Source organism: Cervus canadensis, chromosome 20 (assembly GCF_019320065.1).
Source record: "Cervus canadensis isolate Bull #8, Minnesota chromosome 20, ASM1932006v1, whole genome shotgun sequence".
Taxonomy (NCBI): Eukaryota; Metazoa; Chordata; class Mammalia; order Artiodactyla; family Cervidae; genus Cervus; species Cervus canadensis.
In genome coordinates, this window is record NC_057405.1 from 21,905,447 (window position 1) to 21,925,384 (window position 19,938).

General features: G+C 38.7%; 1 protein-coding gene across 1 annotated transcript in view; it reads right to left on the reverse strand.

Annotated features, from left to right (window-relative positions):
* The window catches only part of COL19A1 (collagen type XIX alpha 1 chain), a 417,733-nt gene that overhangs the window by 222,886 nt on the left and 174,909 nt on the right, over positions 1-19,938 (reverse strand). Inside the window, exon 11 of the mRNA XM_043439611.1 lies at positions 10,317-10,370. Within this exon, the coding sequence (XP_043295546.1) occupies positions 10,317-10,370 (54 nt within the window). The remainder of the gene's footprint in view (positions 1-10,316; positions 10,371-19,938) is intronic.

Genomic DNA, 19,938 nt, shown 5'->3' on the forward strand with positions numbered 1-19,938 from the left:
AATGTGATATTCTCTTATTATTTGAAATATCCATTCCTTTCCAAATCAAGCAACACATACTCTGTTTATACATGCCTCTGGAGTAAAACTTGGCACCAACATACTCTGAACACTTGCAGAAAGAAAATGGCCATTTCTGTGAATCAAGTTTATTCTTAGTTCACTCACCCATTTATTCAGTGGACATTTATTGGATACCCTCTGTATAGTCACCACTGCAATCATCAGATCTGCACTGCCCAATATGTAGCCCAGGGCCACGTGTAGCTTTTCACCCTTGAAATGGGACTGGTCTGAATGGAGATATGCCATGAGTGTAAAATACCATTGGGTTTTCAAGATTTGGTACAAAGAAATGAGTGTACAGTAGCTCCTTAGTAATTTTTATGTTGGTTATGTATTGAAAAGATAACATGCACATGGGATTAAATAAGATATATTATTAAAATTCTTTTCACCTGCTTCTTTTTACTTTTTAAAATGTGGCTACGAGAAAGTATAGCATATTTATATTTGTCTTAAAATTGTATTTAAAATCTATTATATACATTTAGTTTTATATAATATATATTTTATTTACATTAGATAGTGTTATTGAGAGACATTAAAAAAAAGAACAAGAAGTTCAAAAAGACTCTTTCATTAAGCAAACTTGAGTCGGGTTCCTCTGAGCCCTCTCCTTGACTCGGCCTCAACCCTGGCCCCTGTCCATCCATGGCCTGCCTGGCCCAGTTTTAGCAAGAATCTTGTTAAGTCAGTTTAGAGAGAATCCCTCAGCCTTGATGTCTGTTCTTAGCAGTATTCCATTCAATGACCACAACTCTCTATTCCTTGGCTATAGATCCCCAGTCATCCTTGCTGTATTCAGAGTTGAGGCCAATCTCTCTTCCCCATTGTAATACTCATATTGTGGTAATCTTGAATAAAACTCTTCTTTACCATTTTAGGGCTTCTCTGGTGGCTCAGAGAGTAAACAATCCACTTGCAATGCAGGAGACCCAGGTTTGATCCACGGATCGGGAAGATCCCCTGGAAAGGAAGTGGCAACCCACTCCAGTATTCTTGCCTAGAGAATTTCATGGACAAAGGAGCCTGGCAGGCTACTGTTCATGGGGTTGCAAAGAGTCAGACACAACTGAGCGACTAACACTTTCACTACTTTTTTACCATTTTAGTAAGTGTCAGAATAATTTTTTCCTTAGCAAAGTCAGATTTCCTGCTGCAGTGGAGTTCATGGTGTAGAGGAGGGTGACTGACCATGACCAGGTCCACAGGCTGAATGTGCTGAGTGCAGGGCAGTGGGGGTAGCGGCTGGAAACAGCCTCTACGTAGAGGGAGTGTTTGCTGTTGTCTAGGATCCAGCCTTGCACCGATCCTGGGAAACAGTGCTGGGGGAGGGGTAAGGGGCCAGCAAGCACAACAGCCCCTGGATGGAAGGAGTGTCATGAGCAAGTGAGGAGGCGAGGAGTGGGACGTGAACTCAAGGGTAGTCAGGGGTCAGGGCACATAGAGAATTGTAAACTGTGGAGAGAAGGCAGGGTTTTGATCTAAGAGCAAGGGGAAGCCATTTAGGGTTTGATGGTGTTTCCAGAAAAAGAGAGTTTTGACTACAACATGAAAATAGATTGCAGGCAGAAAGAGCAGAAGCAGAAAGGGGCTCTCATAGCTTTGCAGGCAAGAGAACAAGATGGCCAGAAGTGGGAACGGATTTGCAAATGCTGGAGGTGGGCCCTGGGAAAGGAGGGCCCAAGGCTGATTTGTACTTGGCTTCAGTGACTGGCTAGGAGGCTGGGCTGTTTACTAAGCTGAGAAGTGTACTAAAGAAGGGTCTTTTCTCTTCTTGATGGTAGAACATCATACAGAGGGGGGAAAAAAACAAACATGAAGAAAGAAATAGCTGAGAAAGACAGTGAATATTCATTTCTGCAACAGACATGGAACATCTATACACAAGCAAGACAGAACCCTGTATTACCATGAACAGATGAGTAGGAAGACATTGTTTTTAATAATGGGAAGGAATATGAAACACAATATTCAGGAAAATGATTAATTCTGGAGTGGGCATGGCATTATGTTGAGTTCTGAGTACATTCTACGATTCAGAATCATCATATATGTTACATGTTAGAAAAATACTATTTGAAGTATAAACTAATACATTAAAAATTTTCAACACTCCTACCTGACAGACTAACTGTAATTGCAACTTCTGGAGAAGGGACTTATGTGCCGACGTGTCAAGCAAGTACCTGAACTATCCCTGGTTCAATCATCTATGGTCAGGGGCAAGATGCGGTAATAGAGCAACCAGCCACAGGCTGAGGACCATGATAAATGTGCCAGCAGGTGTGCAGGGGGCAGGGCCCGGAGATGCCTAATTCTCTAGAAGACGCTCATGACTTCAGACATGTCGAGTTCAGAAGAGTCAATAAAGGATTCATGCATTTTTCTCAAGTAAGTTACTTAAGTTTCCCTATAAAATAGGTATAAGTAATCGTTGTCTTTACAGAAGCAACCTAAATGTCCATCAACAGATGAATGAATGAAGATGTGGCACATCTATATAATGGAAGACTCCTCAGTCATAAAAAAGAATGAAATAAGGCCATGTGCAGCAACATGGATGGACACAGAGACTGTCATACTGAGTGAAGTTCAGTCCAAACCAGAAAGACCACTACCATATGATGTCACTTATCTGTGAAACCTAAAATATGACACAAATAAACCTACCTAGGAAACAGAATCACAGACACAGAGAACACACTGGTGGTGGCCAGTGGAGAGGGGGCTGGAGGAGGGTAGGGTTAGCAGATATAAGCTTTTTATATATAAAATGGATTAAAAAACAAGGTTTTACTATATAGCACAGAGAACTGTATTTCTATGTTAAACCATAATGGAAAAGAATATATATACATATATATATATATATATGAATGCATATGTGCATATAACTGAATCACTTTGTACAGCAGTAATTAATAGAACATTGTGAATCAACTATACTTCAATAAAAGATAGTATCTGTCTTAAAAAGTTGTTCTGACACTCATATGTTTAAAAATACTTGACACATCTAAGGTACTTGATAAATGTTGCTTGTGCTTTTCAAGCTGAATTCCAAGGGATACTTAATTGTTCTGTCCAGTTGTGTAGCCAGTTTGATGGACATGTGACAACTGTCCTTTCACTCACATAGAATAAAATGCAATTGGGAAGTACTGCACTCATCAAGCCTCTGCTTTTGTCACTGGCCACTGAAGTGCATCCACAGAGCTCATGTACCATGTTGTTAAGGTCATGGCATCATAACAGGCTCTATGAAGCAGATCAGTAATGTTTTTCTCAAGTGTAATTTTTCTCCTCATGTGACACTAGTGTTGCTATCAATGGCTATTCAGTACTGGAGAAAAAAAGACATAGCACTCACCATAAAGCATACAGAATCTAATGCATGAGACTCTGAATTTAATAATGAATAAGACAGGCATCTATTACCACTGTTCTCTATAAAATGTTTGTACATAAAGATGCTCAAAAGCACAGTAGTGGGCTCTGTATGTTATGAGAGACAGGTACCCTTATCCAAATGCAAGATGAACTTACTTACAAAACAAGAGACAGATTCAGAGAAACACAGACATAGAAAACAAACATGGTTACCAAGGGAGAAGGGGTGGAGGGATGAATTAGAAGTTTGGGATTAAAATATATGAAATAGATAATCAACAAGGGCCTACTGTATAGCATGGGGAACTCCACTCAGTATCTTGTGATAACCTATAATGGAAATGAATCTAAAAAATGATATATATCTGAATCACTGGATACCTAAAACTGACACAGCATTGTAAATCAACCATATTTCAATAAAAATTTTAAATGCACGATGAAAGCTGAAGGACAGTATTGCAACTAGTTATAAAAGCACGTAGACTATGAATTAACTTTCATTGGAAAAGCTACTTACTAACAGTATGTAGCATCTTTAAAGATCATTTGATATAAAGTAATGGTATTTGTTAAAAACATTTACCCATCTATTCATCATTTTCCCCATCCTCTATTGACTGCTTCTTTTTCCCTAGCAATGGCACCAGCTGTCAGCAGCCACTATTGCAGCTTTGTGATTCCAACATTTTTGTATTCAGTATACAGATTGCATTGGTGTAAGGAGATTAACGTGACAATTTTAGAAACATCAGATGCTATAATTCTGATAAGAGTTGTTTGAAAGACAATAACAAAGTTGCAGAGGAAGAGACTAAACTGAATGATTGAAATTCACTTTTCCAAGATTACATAAGTCCACAAAAAATAAATTAAAAGATCTATCTCTATCTATTAGAGAAAACATGTTTTCTAACCCAGTTTCTAATACTAGCAAATGTTCATATAGCTCTTCTGTATGCAAGACTCTAACTTAAATGCTTTATGTTTGATGACCCCTTTAATCCTAAAAAAAAAAAAAGACTATGAGTTAAGTGCTCTTAATATTATCATTCCATTGTGCAAACGAAGAAATAGGCACATAGAGAATAAATAATGTGCTAATTAGTACACCAGGTGGGCAGTGGCAGAGCTGGAATGTGAGCCCAAATTGTTGGTTTCAATGATCACATTAACTTTATAAGATCCTCCCTCAAGTGTGTTCTCAGATGCCAATGTTGAACATATCTCATGGTAGGTCACAGTCAAAACCATTTAATTACCAACTGGAATGTGTGAAAAGTTGAGGTCTTATATTTTGAAGGCTAAATTCTAGCAACTCAAAATTTTGACAATTGCAATATGTGTGATATGCATTATTTAAATTATAAGGTAAATATGAGTCCAATACCCCAGTGCCATGAGAATCAAAGTTCTTACACACACACACACACACACACACACACACACAGTCAAGAAAGCATTGAGAAAGATATCAAAGCAAGTTTTTTGCCCTAATGATTAAGAGTTGTTACTGCTGAGCATGAAGGATGCTGTACATTCTGCTCTTGCAAGACAGCCCCATGAGGCAGAGTACCATCTTGACCAAAATGCAAGAGTGTCCCATTAAGAAAGCTGAACTGCTGCATACTTCCCTTTAAAGGAGGGAAGGATGTAAACTAAAGGAGGTTTACATTTTCCAAAGTGAGCTTGTCCACTATGTGTTAAAGCTGGCACAGAAGAAATGATTACCAAAAGGTACATTTATACCAATATATGTTTAATATATAAGAATAAAGACCATAAAAAGACTCTGAATTCATTTCATGGGAATATTAATTTCTTTTAATTTTCTCTGAGGTGTTAAGTAGCTGCAGTGAGCTGACGTATTGAGGTTATTCAGTCTGTGCTCCAACAGAATATTCCTGAAATTATGATCTCCATCATGGCTTGACTTCAGTACAGACTGAGATAGCTATTATAATGCCTTTCATTCCCTAAGAATGTGCACCTACACTTACTGAAAGGCAGAGTGAACTGTCACAAATGCTGAGTGATTTTGGTTTGTGGAGTCAGTTTATTTTAGCATTGAAAAACAGACAATGAGAAATGCGGTGTGACTTGGGGAAATAGACTTTTTGGTCAAACAAGAGATAGAGACTCACTTCACCATTTTCTGAAAGAAAATTTCTTACTTTCTTAAGCTCTGCTTCTTACTCTAAAAACAGGGATACTCTCACCGCCTGCATTTTCTAGCCCATAATGTTGAGGTAAGGATCGAATTTCAAATTCCCCATGAAACCAGTTTTTGAAGTATGGCACAATATTTAAAACCACCACCACCACCAATGGAATAAATAACAGCATATGATTCTTTACCCCTACTCAACATTCAAAAAACTAAGAACATGGCAACCAGCCCCACCACTTCATGGCAAATAGATGGGGAAATAGCGGAAACAGTGTCAGACTTTATATTTGGGAACTCCAAAATCTCTGTGGATGGTGACTGCAATTATGAAATTAAAAGACACTTGCTACTTGGAAGAAAAGCTATGGCACAGCTAGATAGTGTATTAAATAGCAGAGATACCACTTCACTGACAAAGGTCTGTATAGTCGAAGCTATGTTTTTTGCAGTAGTCATGTATGGATGTGAGAGTTGGACTATAAAGAAAGCTGAGCGCTGAAGAATTGATGCTTTTGAACTGTGGCATTGGAGAAGGCTCTTGAGAGCCCCTTGGATACCAAAGAGATCAAACCAGTCAATCCTAAAGGAAATCAACCCTGAGTATTCATTGGAAAGACTGGTGTTGAAGCTGAAGCTCCAATATTTTGGCCACTTAATGCAAAGGGCCAACACATTGGAAAAGACCCTGATGCTGGGAAAAGTTGAGGGCAGGAGGAGAAGGGGGTGACAGAGAATGAGATGGCTGGATGGCATCACCAACGCCATGGGCATGTTTCAGCAAATTCTGGGAGATAGTGAAGTACAGGGAAGCCTGATGTTTTGCCATGGGATCTCTTTGCCATGGGATAGCAAAAAGCTGGACATGTCTGAGTAGTTGAACAATAGCAAAGTACTTTTATAATAGAAGGGAAAAAGAGAACTATCATTACTTTTTCTTATTCCTCCTTAGTCATGACTCCTGAATACCTTTCGCAAAATTAAGGAAAAGAAAATGATATCAATTACATGTTAATTAAGTAACCAAGTGAGAAAATGTGCTTTGTCATGCTTTATAATGTTCCTAATGAGCTATAAGAGGTAGTGATAGTGCTGAAGGAATAACACGCTTGTGGGTGGGGCTATGTGAAGGACTGTTCCCAGATCATTGTCAGAGAGGAAAGGTCACACTGCCCACAAGGCTGGGAGCGCTCTCAGCAAGACAGTTTTAGATCTGAGCAAGTAGAAAGCAGGCAAATATGTGTGTACAACTGATTAATTCTGAAAAGTCAAATCACCTTACTTTCAGACCCCAAAGGAAAAATTTCCAAATCTCTAAGTTAACGTTAGGCTGCATCCCTTCAAACTTTCTCAGGGTTTTATTTGAGTGTTTGGATAAATTCTTTCTCCATTTCTCTCTAATGCTATCTTAACAAACTTCTAGAAATCTTTGTTTTGCTCCTCTCTCCCAGGGAGTCACCATACATGTAGCTTGGTTACTTTTTGCAACTGGAGTTAATCTCTCTCAACAATCCTACATTTATCAGAAGATAACATCCTTACATAATGAATAGTCAAAACCTTGGGCTACTTTTTATGTTTTTGCCACAATCAAACACCAAATTGCATATATTTAACCTCTGTAATATCACTGTGCATTCTCTTCCACCTGTTTTCCTGGTTTAGGTTCTAATTCCTTGTATTTTAGACTATTATAATAATCTCTTAATTTTTAATATGAAAATTTAGCAAATAACTACTACTTACTCCAAACGTTTACTAACACTAGCGATTCCAAGAAATGGTCATAAAGAATATGATAGAAAGAACAGAGTCACAGGCAAAAGCTTCAGTTCTGTCCATTTTGTAGAACACACTGCTAAAGCAATCTTCATGGAGACACAGCACGAGCCACATGCCCCCCTTCAGAGGAGCGAGGGCATATCTCCACACACAGAGCACTGTCCATGCCCAACTCCAGCTGGACTCTCATTGTGTTTTCCCTGCATGCAACTAGAGTTCCAAAACCTGAATGAAGGCTTCAAACTTCATCATACTTTCAAGACGCTAATCCTAATCAATCTTAATGATCTCTTTGTATTAGATGATAGGACATTGCAGTGATGGGGACTTCAGAACCCAACAGGTTCTCAGAAGTGATTTTCTCAACAAGTGACAGAACTGGGACACACACTGAGCTCTGCTTCCCACCGAAGAACTCTGACCACTACTCCAGATATCTCCAGCGACAGGGTAGTGGGGAAGTAGTAGCTCTATTACCTGTACGGGCCAATGGCCAGTGGCCATTCAGCACCCTATTGTCCTGTAAGGAGGCAGAGAAGATGCAGACTCCCCTAGCTCCAAGACACTGGTTCTAACTCCCTCTCTCTGGTGGAGAAAAATCCTTTCTAAGAAGATAGGAACAAGAAGCATGCCATGTTAAAGGTGCAAATAGGGCTTCTTAGGAAGTACGAGAAGAAAGGTGTGGGGGCCAGAGCCTCAAGCTTGGGTGAGTTAGTAGGGTTAGCTTCTGGGATACTTCTCTTTGGACCCCTCCCCCTCCAGGGGAAGGAAAACTATGATAAATCTAGACAGAGTATTAAAAAGCAGAGACATCACTTTGCTGACAAAGGTCTTTATAGTCAAAGGCATGGTTTTTCCAGGAGTCATGTATGGATGTGTGAGAGTTGTACCATAAAGAAGGCTGAGCACCGAAGAATTGATGCTTTTGAATTCTGGTGCTGGAGAAGACTCTTGAGAGTCCCTTGACAGTAGGAGATTTAACCAGTCAATCTTAAAGGAAATCAACCTTGAATATTCAGTGGAAGGACTGGTGCTGAAGCTGAAGCTCCAATTAGGGCCACCTGATGTGAAGAGTTGACTCATTGGAAAAGACCCTGATGCTGGGAAAGATTGAAGGCCAAAGGAGAAGGGGACGACAGAGGATGAGATGGTTGGATGGCATCACTGACTCACCAGACATGAACTTGAGCGAACTCTGGGAGACAGTGAAGGACAGGGAAGCCCGGCCTGCTGCAGGCCATAGGGTCGCAAAGAACAGACACGAATTAGGAACCGAACAACAAACCCTCCAGGTCTTTGTTTACAAGCCCCAGGACTACAGTGTTCAGCCTCCCTTCCCACTGTGCTGCAGACCAGATGGATTTTACAACATCTGGGCATTAGGGAACCCGATCTAGCTTATTCCTTATTCCTCTGCCCAAAAAGTAAGTAGTATGACCCTTCAGAACCTTCTTAAAACATTTTTTATGAGGTGAAGAAGGGAAACCATGGGAAAAAAATAATTCTCCTTGTGGATTACTTGCCTTAATAAGGAGTATATCTACTGTAAATGGTGAATCTTATGGCCTGAAAGGAGAGTAATCTACATTTAGAGAAAAACCCAGATTTTATCTACCCTCCAAATTCCATCATAAGAACACAAGTAAAGTTCTTGGGGGATAATTGCCTTGGGGGAGGGGGCAGGAGGGAGGACTTGACGTTACCTGGGACAGGAGCCCTGAGCTTGGGGAACAGGTGCAATGGAGGGGGAGTGACACAGATATACAGGGTCCCCTCCCTTTTTCCTTTTCATTCCTGAGATATGACCTCGACAGACCCCTCAGCAGATCGAGACTGGGGGTAAGCCTGGCTCATAACACAGGTCAAAGCAGCATATATGTAAAAAGTAAAAAGACCCAGAAAGTCTTTTTATACACCATGGAATATTACTCAGCCATTAAAAAGAATTCATTTGAATCAGTCCTAATGAGATGGATGAAACTGGAGCCCCTTATACAGAGTGAAGTAAGCCAGAAAGATAAAGAACATTACAGCATACTAACACATATATATGGAATTTAGAAAGATGGTAACAATAACCCTATATGCAAAACAGAAAAAGAGACACAGAAATACAGAACAGACTTTTGAACTCTGTGGGAGAATGTGAGGGTGGGATGTTTCAAAAGAACAGCATGTATATTATCTATGGTGAAACAGATCACCAGCCCAGGTGGGATGCATGAGACAAGTGCTCGGGCCTGGTGCACTGGGAAGACCCAGAGGAATCGGGTGGAGAGGGAGGTGGGAGGGGGGATCGGGATGGGGAATACGTGTAAATCTATGGCTGATTCATATCAATGTATGAAAAAACCCACTGAAAAAAAGAAAAAAAAAAAAGACCCAGAAAAGAAGAGAGAAGAACTGGAAGCCAGAATATCAACGCAGAAAGGACCGTGAAGAATGAGTATAACAGGAGGTATATAAAACCAGGGAACCACCTGGTAGTTTCGACAGTAAAAATATTGGGCCTGCTTGGCACTGCCAAGCAGTGTCCTTCAGTCATTCCTGGGAAAGGTCTTCAATTTTCTCTAGCACCAGAAATTGACCAATGATCACACGGTCCTCCCCCCTATTCCCTGGTCTGTTTTATGCTATTTGCCCTCTTTTTGGCAGAAGAGTCACTGTCCTTGTAAAGCTTTTTAAATCAATAAAGTCAGTGGCCTTCAAAACAAGAACAAAAACAAAAAAACTGGGCCTCTACTGAGCCACACACACACACACACAAAACAACTACCTTGATTCTTACTTTGCAGTAATTGAGTAATTGTAGCTAGTTCTTCCAAGCATAGTCAAGTCTCAGTAGCATTAGACAATAACCATATTTCAGTGGCCAAATGTAAACACTATGTTAGAAAAAAGAAAGGCTTACATCTTGTCCATTAACGCCTGACAAACCTGGATCTCCTTTCTCTCCTGGTTCACCCTAGAAAGAAACAATTTATACAGTGAAAAATGTTATATCTGCAGATCTTTACTAAGAGAAAATAAAAGAGTTACATTGCTTGGGTATTTATAACAACATGATTACTTTGCTAATCCCTTGAAAGAAACATTTATTAGAAAACAATTCTGAGTCCTAAAACCAAAAAGAAGTTTAAAGGTTCAAAGAAAAGCTGCATAAAAATGATTAAAGTGTATAAATAGAACAAGGATTCTTTTATTTTTTTCCTACAAGCAACAAAGAATTTTCTGGAGGGCAATTTGTTAATATATAACAAGGGTCTTAAATACGTTCATTTCACTGGGACCAGTGATTTCACTGCTGAGAATGAATCCCAAGAAAAACAGGGATGAATAGTTTTAGCACTAAGATGTACAGCGCAGTGCTATTCATAGTAGTAAAAAGAGAAACAGTCTAAATGTCCAGTAATAGGGAACTGGCTAAATTACAGCATAGAGATATAATGGAATATGCTCCAACCATTACAATCATGTTTAAGAATTTTAGTTTATACTATAGGAAAGCTCTCATGATATAAAAAGATACAATTATTTAACAAATTTAGTGAATAAATGTTAATGAATACCTGTTTTTATTACTGTAAATCTACAATGTTCATAATGGCCACTAATAACATTGATGACACATCTCATAGTTGCCTGTATTTTTGCTTGATTACTATCTGAAAGGTATATGCTTTTATTGGTATACCCTGCATATCTATGGTGGGCTTTTCAGGTGGCACAGTGGTAAAGAATTCGCCTGCCAATGCAGCAGATGCAGGAGATGTGGGTTTAATCTCTAGGTTGGAAATATTGCCTGTTGGAGGAAATAGCAACCCACTAGGTTAAAGCATCTGCCTGCAACGCGGGAGACCTGGGTTTGATCCCTGGGTCGGGAAGATACCCTGGAGAAGGAAATGGCAACCCACTCCAGTATTCTTGCTTGGAGAATCCCATGGACGGAGGAGCCTGGTAGGCTACATTAGTCCATGGGGTTGCAAAGAGTCGGACACGACTGAGCGACTTCACTTTCCAGTGTTTTGGCCTGGAAAATTCCATGGACAGAGGAGCCTGGCAGGCTACAGTTCATGGGGTCACAGAGAGTCAGACACAACTGAGTGGCTGAGCATGCATGCTGTATATCTATGGTGTAATTAAAACAAAAAAAAATTTAAGTCTGTCTACCTAATCATCCACCTATCTACCTGTGTCTAAATCTACCTATGAGTCTCAGAAGAACTAATGAAAGAAAACAAATCAGAAAAATAAAAGTAAATAATCTGTGCATTCTATGACTATGGACAATTTTATTTTCTTCAGTATATTCGATGTTTTTCAATTCTTAAAATAAGCATGTATTATGAGTATAATTTGCAAAGTGTTTAAAAATAGGAGAATATGCTGTGTGCAGAAGAACCCATTCACCCCTAAGTGCATCACACATTCCTCTCTGTGTGTGAAGCAGTAACAGTAGCAGTAGCAGTAATATTAATAGTTATCTCTGCTCTGTGCCACTAGGGGGATTTTTGTTCTCTTCTTTATATATTCTTCTGCTCTTTGTTTTTTAAGACAATAAACATTATTATTTTTATCTGCAAGAAAAGAAAAGCAAGCACTTCCTGGGCCATGGTGAAGCAGGAAGACCCTGAACTTACCTGCTTTCCCAGATACACCAGAATCACAACTATTTATAGAACACCTACCAATGAAAACTAACAGAAGGGCTCTTCTACAACTAGAGATATAAAGAGAGAACCACAATGACAGGTAGGTGGAATGGAGAAGGGAGACGATGCACAGTCAAATCTTATACCCGAGGTGGGCAACCCGCAAAGGGGAGAAGAGTTACAATTGCAGAAGTTCTCCCGAGGCAAGGGATCCAAGCCCTGGGATCCTGCACTGGAAAGATGAGCCCCTAAAATATTTGGCTTTGAAGGCTAGTGGGGATCACTTTCAGGAGACCCACAGGGCTGTGGGAAGTAGAGACTCTGCACTTAAAGGGCACACACAAAGTCTCACATGATCTAGCACCCAGGATGGAAGCAGTAATTTGAAAGGAGCCTGAAGCAGACCCACCTGCTGATCTTGGGGAGTCTCTCAGAGAATAAGGAGGCAGGCAGACCTCACCCTGGGGACACAGACACTGGCAGCAGCCATGACAGGCAGCTCATTCTACCGTGTGGACACTGGTGCTGACAAGTATAGCTCTGGAATCCTCTCTAGCTTATTAGCCCTAGAACCCAGACCTGCACTAACTCGACAACCTGTAGATGCCAGTGCTGGGATATCTTAGAACAAACAACTAATTGGGTGAGGACAGAGCTCATAAGGAAGCAGACTGCCTTAAGACTCCCTGGATTTTATTGTTGTTGTTGTCAAGGCAAGGATAAGACTTGATTCAGAAAACTGTCCGAGAAGACGGCAGACTAATGTTGCACAATAACCATCTGTTGGGGTCTGAATGCCAGGTTCTTTTACAGAACCAAAGAGAGAAGCAGTGAGGAACTAAAGTCAAAAGGCAGAGTAGAGAGGGACAGGTGATGGGGAAGGAAAATAAGACTCCCTGGTCTTAACCTTAGCCCACAGGTGCCCCTGGATACATCCCTGCCGACCAGGGGACTGAGGATCCAGTTCACACACTAGTGCGCACACACTGGACCTGGGACGTCCAGGCCGCTGTAGCCAGAGACCTATGGCCTGGGCCTACCATCCAGCCTGCTCTAGATTCAGTGCCAGCCTCCCCTACCAGTAGGCAGGCGCCAGTTACAGGACACCCTGGGATTCAACTCCACTCAACAGATGACCAACATGAGCTTTGAGACACCTTGGGCCATTCAGCCAGCTGTCCTGGGACCTGACACCACTCATCACTAGGCTGAAACAAGCTTCAGAACACCACAGACTCTGCAGCTAGCTATGTCAGGAATCAGGTTCTTCTACTAGTGGTCCCAAAGCAGCTCTGGAACCCCTGGGCTCTGCACCTAGAGACCCCAGGACCTGGCTCTGCTGGCCAGTTGCAAGAGATACAAATCACTATGGGTAAAATAGAAAAGCAACATGAATGCAGTGTACAGTACAGGGAAATATAGCCATTATTTTGTGATAACTTCAGAGAGAAAATCATCTGCAAAAATACTGAATCACTGGGCTTCCCTGGTGGTTCAGAGGTTAAAGCGTCTGCCTGCAATGTGGGAGACATGGATTTGATCCCTGGGGCGGGAAGATCCCCTGGAGAAAGAAATGGCAATCCACTCCAGTATTCTTGCCTGGAGAATCCCATGGACAGAGGAGCCTGGTGGGCTACAGTTCACAGGGTTGCAAAGAGTCAGACACGGCTGAGCAACTTCACTTTCACTTTTAATGTATTACACCTGAAACTAATAAAATATTGTAAATCAACTACACTTAAATTAACAAAAAGGAAAGCTGGAGTAGCAATAATTTTTCATACACAATAGATTTTAAAACTGTAAACAAGAGACAAAGAAGATCATTACTTAATGACCAAGGACTCAATCTAAAAAGATATAACAATTGTAAATATATATGAACTCAACACAGTAACACTTCTATACATAAAACAGGTGTTAACAGACAATGAAGAATTGTAACCAACACAATAATAGTAGGAGGACATTACCATCCCACATACATCAATGGGTAGATCATTCACACAGAACATCAATGAGGCCTTAAGTGACATATTAGATCAGAGGAGTTAAATATATCAACACTTCAGTCAAAAACAAAGGAATGTACATTATTTTCAAGTGCACATGGAACATTCTCCAGGATAAATCACATTCTAGGCCACAAAACAAGTCTCAATTTTAAGAAGGCTGAAATTATATCAGTCATCTTTTCTGACCAGAATAGCCTAAGATTAGCAATCAACTGCAAGAAAAAAATTCAAAAAAACCCCACAAACACACAGAGGCTAAACAATATGCTACTAAACAACCAATGAATCCCTGAATAAATCTGAGAATAAATCAAAAATTAAATGGAAAAAAATGAAAACACAGTAATTCAAAAACCTATGGGATGAAGCAAAAGCAGTTCTAAGAGTGAAGTTTATAGTGATATGCAAGACTACTTCAGGAAACCAGAAAAATCTCAAATAACCAATCTAACCTTATATCTAAAGGAACTGAAAAAAGAAAAATGACCAGAATCCAAAATTACTAGGAAAAAAAACCCATAAAGATCAGAGAAGAAATAAATGAAATAAAGACAAACAATATAAAATAATAGAAAATATCAATGAAATCACAGCTGGTTCTTTGATAAACCTTTGGCCATACTCATCACAAAAAAAGGGAAGGGGAGTCTAAAACAATAAAATAAAAATCAGAAATGGAAAAGGAGAGGTTACAACCAACACCACTGAAATACAAAGGACAATAAAAGACTGCTCTGAACAACTATATGCCAGTAAGATGGAAAAGCTAGAAGAAATGGACAAATTCTGAGAAATGTATAATCTCTCAACCAGGAAGAAATAATAAATATGAATAGACTAATTACCAGTAATGAAACTGAATCAGTAACAAAACAAAACTCAAGTTAAGGACCAAATAGCTTCACAGGTGAATTCTACCAACCATTTTGAGAAGAGTTAATATCTATTCTTTTCAAATTATTCTAAAAAAGTTAGAGGAAGGAAAGCTCCCAAACTCATCCCACAAATCTAGCATCACTAGACAAAAATATCACAAAAAAGAAAAAGCTATATACTAATATCACTGATGCTAAAATAATTAATAAAATACAAACAGCATCCAAAAGTAGATCAAAAGGATCATATATCATGATCAAGTGGAATTTACCCCAGGGACACAAGAATAGTTCAATATTTGCAAGTCAGTACGATACACCACAATAACAAAGTGAAAAATAGAAGTCAAATAATCATCTCAATAGATACAGAAAAGATTTTTCAAAATTCAACATCCATTTATGACAAAAACTCTCCACAAAGTGGGTAGTGAGGGAACATACTTCAACATAATGAAAGCCATATATAATAGGCCCATAACTCACATCATAATCAATAGGGAAAAGCTGAAAACATTTTCTCCAAGATCAGAAACATGCCAAGGATGTCTTTTATCAGCACTTAAAATCAAATAGTATTAGAAGTCCTACCCATAGCAATCAGACAGAAAAATAAATAAAATCATCCAAATTAGAAAGGAAGAAGTAGAACTGTCACTTTTGCACATGATATGATACTATACATAGAAAACCCTAAAGACACAGCCAAAAATCTACTAGAGCTCATCAATGAATTCAGTAAAATTGAAGGATACAAAATTAATATACAGAAATCTGCTGCATTTCTATACACTAATACCTATGACAAGAAGACCAAATTTTCCAGACTAGAAGATCTAACCCTCAAATTTATATAGAATCTGAAATGACCCCAAATTGCCAAAGAAATCTTGAAAAAAAAACAAACAAACAAAGCTATAGGTGTCGCATTCCCTGACTTCACACTATTCTACAAATCTACAATAATCAAAACAGCACGGCACTGGCACAAAAGACAGCCATAGAAATGAAACAGGAAAGAAAGCCCAGAAATAAATCCATAAACCTATGCTCAATTAATCTCTGACAAAGGAGGCAGGAATATATAATGGAGAAAAGACAGTCTCTTCAGTAAGTGGTGCTCAGTAAACTGGATATGTAAAAGAATAAAGTAGGGACATTTTCTCATATTATATAAACTCAAAGTACTATATACAGAAAACCCTAAAGACATCATCAAAAATCTACTAGAGCTCATCAATAAATTCAATACAAGTGCAGGATACAAAATTAATATACAGAAATCTGCTTCATTTCTATACACTAGTGAACTATCAGAAAAATGGGTTTAAAGCCTAAATGCAAGTCTGGAAACCACTAAATTCTAGAAGAAAACATAGAACACTGACATAAATAATAGCAAAGTTTGCACGGATCTGTCTCCTAAGGCAAAGGAAACAAAAGCAGAAAGTGAACTAATTGGAACTAATTAAACATAAAAACTTTTGCACAGCAACAAAAGCAAAAAGACAGCTAATGAATGGGGAAAAATGATATGACTGATAATGGGTTAATATCCAAAATATATAAACAGTTCATATAACTCAATAGCAAAAAAAAAACAAAATGAACAATTCAATTGAAAATGGACAGAAGAGTGAACATTTTTCCAAAGAAGACAAACAGATATATATCAGTCAAGAAAAAAAAATGCTTAATACGTAATCTTCAGAAAAATGACAGTCAAAAATACAATAAGATATCACCTCACACCTGTGAGAATAGTTATCATCTAACAGACCTCAAATGATAAATGTTGGCAAGGATTTGTAGAAAAAAGAGCCATTTTACATTGTTGGGGAGAATGCAAATTTGTGTGGTCACTGTGAAAAACAGTATAGAGGTTGTCAAAAAAAACTAAATATAAAACTACCATATGACCCAGAAATTCCACTACTGGGCATCTATCCAAAGAAAACAAGAACACTAATTTGAGAATGTATCACGCACCCCAATGTTCACATTATTATTTACAGTGGCCAAGACATGGAAATAATCTAAGTGTCCATGAACAGACAAATAGATAAAGAGGATGTGGTGCACACACACAGACACACAGACCACACACACAATGGAATACTACTCAGCCATAAAAAGAATGACATTCTGCTATGTGCAACAATATGTAGAGATCTTGAGGGCACTATGCTTAGTGAAATAAGTCAGACAAAAGACAAATACTCTATGTTGTCACTTACATGTGGATTCTAAAACATAAATCGAATGAATATAAAAAAATAGAAACAGATTCATTAAGATAGAAAGCAAACTAATGGTTATCAGTGAAGCGGGGAAAGGGCGAGATAGAGATATGAGATTAAGAGGTACAAACTACCTCTTAGAATAGAATAAATAAATTACAAGAATATACTATACAGAAAGGAATACATAGCCATTATTTTGTAGTAACCTTAAATGGAGTATACTCTAAAAAAATACTGAATCACTATGTTGTACACCTGAAACTAATGTAATACTAAAAATCAATTCTACTTCAATTAAAAAAGCAAGCACTTGATTTTAAGATATAATATTTTAAATATTCTACAAGTAGAAATACACAAGTGCAGTCCCAATTAAGCAGCGATAACAAACACCACCCCAAAATGTGCCACTTGGGTATGTGGACTCTTTTATGCTAAAGGCAATTAAGACACCATAACTCTCAGGAACAGCTTTGTTCTCTCCCTTAATTGCCTAAAAGAATTTAATAGGGGGCTTGGCCCAGAAACGGAGCTCCTACCAGAGCTCACCTTTTATCCAAAGACTTAACTGCATGGCAGGCAAACATCTGATTACCACACACATGCCCTTCTCATCCTGTGAGTGGTCTTCTCTCTGAAGTCTGGCCCATCACACTCCTTAGCTCTCAGGGAAGATAAACCTCAGCTAAACTTTAGGTGTCATATTTTTATAGGGCTCTTGTACTAAAACTTTTTCTCCTGTTAATTTGTCTTTTGTTGATTTAATTATTAGACTAAAGACCAAGAAGTGAAGAAGGGAAAAATGTTCGACCACTGAACAAGCGTCTAAGACTATGCATGATTACCATATTGAAAATGCAATAAATAAAGCACAAAATAATTTGGTTATACTTGGAATATAAGAAATACATATTATATATAAGGTAAACAAAAGGCCACACAGACACAGTCAGTGAAATAGGGTTAAGTTAGAATGAAACTGAAGATGTTGAACTGGAAATGGAGGGTAAAGAGATGCATATAGAGTGGTTTCTCCAGGATGGTAGCCACTGGCCACACATGGCTTTTTAATAAAATTTAAAATTCAGTTTTTCAGTTACCCTAGCCACATTTCAAGTGCTCAGTAGTGCCGACTATATTGGACTGTGCAGGTTAAAATATTTACATCACCATAGAAAATTCCACTGGACTATGCTAATCCAGAGAGTGGCATATATGACAGAAAATAAAATGGGAATTAAGAGCTTCAGAAATACCCAGAAGAAAATGTTTAGTAAGAGGATCCAAAACAACACATGTCTACATATTGATATAAAATGTGTTCAGTATAAGTTAATAAAGTGAAATTTTTGACACTAGAAGACAAATATAATTCCATAGATATAATCATCAACTTACAGATGCAACTAAAAAATAAATACAGTCTTTATTCAAAATTAAAGACTCTGATAGAAAACATAAGCAATTCTATATACTAAAGAGATAAGTGTCTATGAGAAAACCTTCAACTTGACAGTAGTAAAAGTTAAATAATAGTAATAATATGAACAATAATATAAAGAACAGAGTTGATATTCTGATGGGGTTTACATTGCATGGGAAGAGGACAAGAGATATGGCCGGCAGCTAAAGAAGAAATGTGCCACTTCAGATTGACATGACATGACATTGAAGTCGCTCAGTCGTGTCCGACTCTTTGCGACCCCATGGACTGTAGCTCCTCTGTCCCAGGCTCCTCTGTCCATGGGATTTTCCAGGCAAGAGTACTGGAGTGGGTTGCCAGTTCCTTTTCCAGGAGATCTTCCTGACCCAGGGATCGAACCTGGGTCTCCCACATTGTAGGCAGACGCTTTACCGTCTGAGCCACCAGGGAAGTCCTTCAGATTAATCAGTGGCAAAAATTGGCAATGAATTTTTAAAGTATTATTTTTAATGTAAAAACTAAGTATACAGTTATACTTAGGGGGCCACTGTGATCAAGTAAGGTTCATAAAAAAGTCATTTACTTGACTATTATCATTGCTACCAACGTTTCTATAACGTTTACTATGTACCAAGCACTGCTTTAAGCATCTTGCAATTCCATGACAATCTAGATCACAGATGCAATTGCTACCCTCCTTTCACAGATAAAGGAACTGAAAACAGAGAGGTTAAGTAACTTGCCCAAGGTCACACAACTTAAAAGGGGTAGGATCCCAATTCAGCCCAGGCTCCACAGCCTGTGCTCTAAAACTAATAAACCCATTCGTTTTCAAACAGACCAGGGAAAACTGAAAATACAACATAGAAATCTGGGTTTCTGCAAAGCAGGAGGCAAAGTCTCTGACAGTGCCTCCCACAGGCATCAGCCAGGTAACATCACTATTGAGCTTGGAGCTGGCAAAGGTCTCTCTCCTCTCCTCCCTCTTATCAAGTTTTCTTAGTCTCGGCATTATTGACAATTCTTCCTTGTGGGGGCTGTCCTGTACATCACAGGATGTTTAGCATCATCCTGGCCTCCTTTCACTAGAAGCCAGTAGCCAGTCTCTTCTACACCCTCTCTGTCCTCAGTCTTGATAAAAAAATGTCTCCAGATATTGCCAAATTTCACATGGACAGTGAAATTGTTTCCACCTAAGAGCTATTGATATGTATTATGAATATATATGTATATATAAAAGAGATTCATGATATGAAATGTTACAGTAGACCGAAACAATATGCTATAATAAACACCATGGACTTGATTAGGAGTAACTGTGCAAA